Genomic DNA, 5,345 nt, shown 5'->3' on the forward strand with positions numbered 1-5,345 from the left:
GGGAGGGGAGGAGCCCGACGAGCGGCCGAGGCCGAGGCGGCGGCGGCGGCGGCGGCGCGCGGCGCGGCCCCCTTAAGGCTCTCCCCGCCCACCGACGGAGCCGGCCTCCGCCCGTCGCTCTCCCCGCCCCGGGGTCCCTACGAGAGATGCGATTGGGCGGGCGCGGCGATCCCTTTGAAGTGTGGCTGCCGATCGCGGCTATTTGACGTGCTGCTCGCGGAAGGCGAAGGTTTTTGTGTTGCTCGCCGGGGCCAGTGGCGGTGGCGGTGGCGGTGGCGGCGGCGGCGTCGGTGGAGGAGGGGAGGCGGCGAGGAGGCGCAGCTCCCGCTGCACCGCGATCGACGCTGCGGAGCGAGCCCACCCGCCCCGGGAGCTCGCCTCCCCGGTGCTCCCTCGCCCTCCCCGCCCCCCCCAGCGGCGCTGCCTCCTCCAAATGAGCGATTCGCCCGCTGGATCTAACCCAAGGACACCCGAAAGCAGCGGCAGCGGTAGCGGCAGCGGCGGCGGCGGGAAGAGGCCGGCGGTGCCGGCGGCGGTATCCCTCTTGCCCCCGGCGGACCCCCTGCGCCAGGCGAACCGGCTTCCAATCAGGGTCCTGAAGATGCTGAGCGCTCACACCGGCCACCTCCTGCACCCGGAGTACCTGCAGCCGCTGTCCTCCACTCCCGTCAGCCCCATTGAGGTCAGTCCCCCGCCGCTGCTCGCCCAGCGCCGGCCGCATTCCTCCCACCGCTGCTGGGCCCCCGACCCAGCTTCCTGCGCCCCAGGGCTCAGAGCGAGGCCCGAATCTGGTCACGCCGGCGGGCTGGCTGAGGAGGGGCAGAAAACCGAGGGATCTGAGCCCACCAGGTCCTCCCCAGGCTTCCTGTGGAAGGGTATCCTTCCACGCTCGCCCTTCGGAGCTCCGTGTTTTCTCTCGGATTGGATTTTCTCCTGTCCCCTCTGGGTCCTTTACTTTTCCTCTGACCCCCAGTTTCCAGCCAGGAGGTGATCTCTGCTGGGCCTTCCCCGCCCCCTACGCCAGGCTGTTCTCTTTGAACCCCTGGCTCCCGGGTCCCACTCCGCCTCTGTCCCATCCGGTGAGGGTGCACAGCGCCCGGGCCCTCCCTAACCCGGGTCTTTCCTCCTGCTTCCCTGGGTGCCCTGCCCGGGAGGGAGGGGCTACGGAGAGAGCGCCAACTTCAGCCCCTCCTTTAGAATCCGCGCTCCCAGCTCCCACCCCGCGGCGCTGTCGCCAGAAACCCGTCCCAAACGAAGTTCCCCCAAACTAACAGAATAAGTTTTTTCCTGCGCCTAGAGGAGGGGGACATTAGAGAGAAGAAGCGAGTCACAGCCCCAACTGCAGAGACGTCGCCTTCTCCCGCGGGGGTCCTAGGTGAACCCTTTCTGCAGGGCCTGTGGCGCACCCTGAAACCCAGCGGCAGTGTGGGCGCAGTTCCTCCAGCTGCCGCGCCCTGCCGGGCCGTCGCCCGCAGACCCTCTCCCCAGGCCCGCCCCGCCTCTCGGCACCACCGACCAGCTCCCCGGGCGCCCCCTCTCACCCTGCGGGCCTTAGAGTCTCACTCCTTTTCCCTCCCCTCTGCCGCTGTCTCCCACAGCTGGACGCCAAGAAGAGCCCCTTGGCGCTGCTGGCCCAGACGTGCTCGCAGATCGGCAAACCGGACCCGCCGCCCTCCTCCAAGCTCAACTCAGTGGCGGCGGCGGCCAACGGGCTGGGAGCGGAGAAGGACCCCGGCCGCACCGCCCCGGGAGCCGCCTCCGCGGCCGCGGCCTTGAAACAGCTGGGGGACTCCCCGGCCGAGGACAAGTCCAGCTTCAAGCCCTACTCCAAGGGCTCCGGCGGCGGCGACTCCCGCAAAGACAGCGGCTCCTCCTCGGTGTCTTCCACCTCCTCCTCGTCGTCCTCGTCCCCGGGAGACAAGGCGGGCTTCAGGGTCCCCAGCGCCGCCTGCCCGCCCTTTCCCCCGCATGGAGCGCCGGTCTCCACGTCCTCGTCCTCGTCATCGCCGGGCGGCTCCCGGGGAGGCTCCCCGCACCACTCTGACTGCAAGAACGGCGGTGGGATTGGCGGCGGGGAGCTGGACAAGAAAGACCAGGAGCCCAAGCCCAGCCCGGAGCCTGCAGCCGTGAGCCGCGGCGGCGGTGGGGAGCCCGGGGTGCACGGCGGCGCCGAGGCCGGAGCCTCCGGGCGCAAGTCGGAGCCGCCCTCGGCGCTGGTGGGGGCCGGCCACGTGGCGCCGGTGTCTCCCTACAAGCCCGGCCACTCGGTGTTCCCGCTGCCGCCCTCCAGCATCGGCTACCACGGCTCCATCGTGGGCGCCTACGCCGGCTACCCGTCTCAGTTCGTGCCTGGCCTGGATCCTAGCAAGTCCGGCCTCGTGGGAGGCCAGCTGTCAGGGGGCCTGGGCCTGCCGCCCGGCAAGCCCCCCAGCTCCAGCCCGCTCACCGGGGCCTCCCCGCCCTCCTTCCTGCAGGGATTATGCCGCGACCCCTATTGCCTGGGAGGTTATCACGGCGCCTCGCACCTTGGGGGCTCCAGCTGCTCCACCTGCAGCGCGCACGACCCGGCCGGGCCCAGCCTGAAGGCGGGAGGCTACCCGCTGGTGTACCCCGGGCACCCGCTGCAGCCCGCCGCGCTCTCGTCCAGCGCCGCCCAGGCCGCACTCCCCGGCCACCCGCTCTACACCTACGGCTTCATGCTGCAGAACGAACCGCTGCCGCACAGCTGCAACTGGGTGGCTGCCAGCGGGCCGTGCGACAAGCGCTTCGCCACCTCAGAGGAGCTGCTCAGCCACCTACGGACCCACACGGCCCTGCCGGGAGCCGAGAAACTTCTGGCCGCCTACCCTGGGGCCTCGGGCCTGGGCAGCGCCGCCGCCGCTGCTGCGGCCGCCGCCTCCTGCCATCTGCACCTCCCTCCACCCGCCGCCCCCGGCAGCCCCGGGTCGCTGTCCTTGCGGAGTCCACACACTTTGGGGCTAAGCCGGTACCACCCCTATGGCAAGAGCCACTTATCCACAGCGGGGGGGCTGGCCGTGCCGTCCCTCCCGACAGCCGGACCGTACTACTCGCCATATGCGCTGTATGGACAGAGACTAGCTTCAGCCTCGGCGCTCGGATACCAGTAACTACAGTTCTTCCTCCACCCCAGCCTCCCCCTCCTCCCTCTCCCTCATCCGCCCTCCCCACATGCCGTCGCCGCTGCAACCTCCACTACTGCTTGACCCTGCCGGGACTCCCTGCCCAGCCCTTCCCTACCGGACTGTGTATTTATTTACTATAATGTTAGCTTACACGCTGGGAATATAAGTGCATTAACGGCCCACATGAGTCAATGGTATGCAAAAAGTCTGTGTTCCCCCAAATAATAATATTAATCCCACAAATAACGACACGATCCCCGCCCCTCTTCCTGTTATTTTTTTCCTTTTTCTTAGATATGAGTTTTACACTTTTTAAATTCCTTTTCCTCTTTTTTTGGTTTTGATTGGCTTGGTTTTAGGGAGAGGAGGGAGAGTTGGAGGTCCTTGGGTTCTTCTAGACGCTTTGTTTTCCCTTCCTGGGGAGTTTCTTGCATGAGTCTTAAAACTGTTTCCCCCTTCTCTTTTTCCCTCTTCCCCCTTCATTCCATTTCCTTCCATTTGAGCTTCTGTTTCTTTCCTTTGTTGTACAAGTAACAAGGAGGTTTTTTGTTTTGATTTGTTTGGAACTCATTTTGGGGGTAGAGGGGGCCCCCTGGGTGGCAGGGGCCCTGGAGCTCTATTGACCTCGAACACTGCTCCGGGACTCCTCCCCCGCCACCCTCCGTGCATAGGGTCCTTCGTCTGGAACCTGCACCCCAAAAGTAGGGCCTTGCTCCCCTACCTTGCTCTGAGCACGGAGACCCCTGACCCCATCAGCAGGCTCGCCCCCCTGAGGGGCCCAAGTGGTCTGACAGAGCCTTGCCATCCACTGCCACCCTCCAGGCTCCCGCCCCGAACACCCGTTGGCCACAGTGCGTCTGGCGGGGCACCTGGAGCGCTCACCTGGTTGAATTTAAAGTCCCAGAAGTCCCAGCTGGCGCGAAGCCGGCCCCTTAACGTTTTGCAAAAGTGCTTTATAGTCCTTGTTTTTCTCTCCCTCGTGAGAGCAAAGACCCCTCCCCTGGCGGTAGGGGGTGGGGTAGGTGACTCTCGCTAGATCCTCCAAAGCAGACCGGTGGCGATATCAGCGGATGTCATGAGCTTGTTAGCTGCGTTTGGGGAAGGTTGGGGCGTCAGGGAGCGCTCGGATCACAGCAGCCCCCACCCTCTCCCAAGCCTGACCCGGCAGAGCCCCCAGAGTAGGCTCCGCAGTGACTTGGGTTCTTCTCCCCACTCCTCCCTCCTCCTGGTCTGATGCGGCAGCGCGGGGACTGCGGGGCCTGTTTGGGACGAACAGAGCTCTTCCTTGGTAAGACTTATTTTGTTAATAAATGGAATACTTGGCTATATTCACACCGTGGTGTGCTTCTCTCTTGCCTCGCCCACCCTCCCGCTTCCAGACAACTAAGCAGATGCCCTTCTTTTATTCTTGTTTAAAATACCTTATGGTTTCTTTCTGTGATTTCCGTTCAAGTACCAGTTTAATGCCTTTCCTCAAGAAATGGGGGAGAAAAAACAAAACTTCTGCCAACGCATTACAAATAACAAAACCACCTTTGAATTTTTTTCCCACTTGGTTATGTAGCTCCCAGTCTCACTTCAAAGGCCTTGATATTTCCTGGGGCCAGGGTGGAGGGCGTGTGTAAAAGTGGATTTTCCTCCGGGCCTAGATGCGAGGTGCAAGGGGGACTGAGAAGGGACCCCGGCACCCAGGGCTCCGGCAGAGACTCCAGCAGCGCAGTCCTGGAGCCGGGCAGCAGGGCAGGCAGAGACGACATGCCTTTGGCGCCACCTGGTGGCAGGAAGACGAGCGACAGGCCTCGGAGAGAAGCAGCGGCCCGCACCAGCCCCGACGGCACCTTGGCGCTTCGCATCCTCTGAACGCGGAGGATTCCTACTTACTGTTTTTGTGGGGCGTTGCCTCTTTCCTGACCAGAGAGTAAATGCACCTGCTGAGAGGGTTGCTTCTCAAGGCTTGGGAGCTCCCCTCAGCCATCGCTGGGTTATCGACCTGAGTCATCTGCGCCCGGGAAACTTTTCGAAACTGGGTTTGGGTTTTGCTGAGAAGATGCCGCTATGACTCGGGACCTTAAAGCCACCCTCAGTCCGAAGAAGCGGGGCTCCTGGGCCTGGCTTGTCTATTTTCTTGAGCTCGCACGACTGACACTGGCCTCTGCATCCTCGGGCAAGCGAGGGCGGGGTGCTGTTTACTGGGGCTGTTGG

At 64.1% G+C, this 5,345-nt stretch overlaps 1 protein-coding gene across 1 annotated transcript; it reads left to right on the top strand.

Moving 5' to 3' along the window:
- The first annotated feature begins 228 nt into the window (after positions 1-228).
- On the top strand, positions 229-4,475 carry ZNF703 (zinc finger protein 703). The gene is made up of 2 exons (XM_002807487.7): positions 229-682; positions 1,599-4,475. The coding sequence occupies exons 1-2, from the start codon at positions 434-436 to the stop codon at positions 3,126-3,128; spliced, it is 1,779 nt and encodes a 592-aa protein (XP_002807533.2). The 5' UTR covers positions 229-433; the 3' UTR covers positions 3,129-4,475.
- Positions 4,476-5,345: the final 870 nt, after the last annotated feature.

Source organism: Callithrix jacchus, chromosome 13 (assembly GCF_049354715.1).
Source record: "Callithrix jacchus isolate 240 chromosome 13, calJac240_pri, whole genome shotgun sequence".
In the NCBI taxonomy this organism is placed as follows: Eukaryota; Metazoa; Chordata; class Mammalia; order Primates; family Cebidae; genus Callithrix; species Callithrix jacchus.

Bases quoted from the DNA above. Each gene is read 5' to 3' on its own strand.
- ZNF703 (XM_002807487.7), top strand. From the start codon at position 434: ATGAGCGATTCGCCCGCTGGATCTAACCCAAGGACACCCGAAAGCAGC. The intron at 683-1,598 runs GTCAGTCCCCCG...TGTCTCCCACAG, and splicing joins CTCCCGTCAGCCCCATTGAG to CTGGACGCCAAGAAGAGCCC.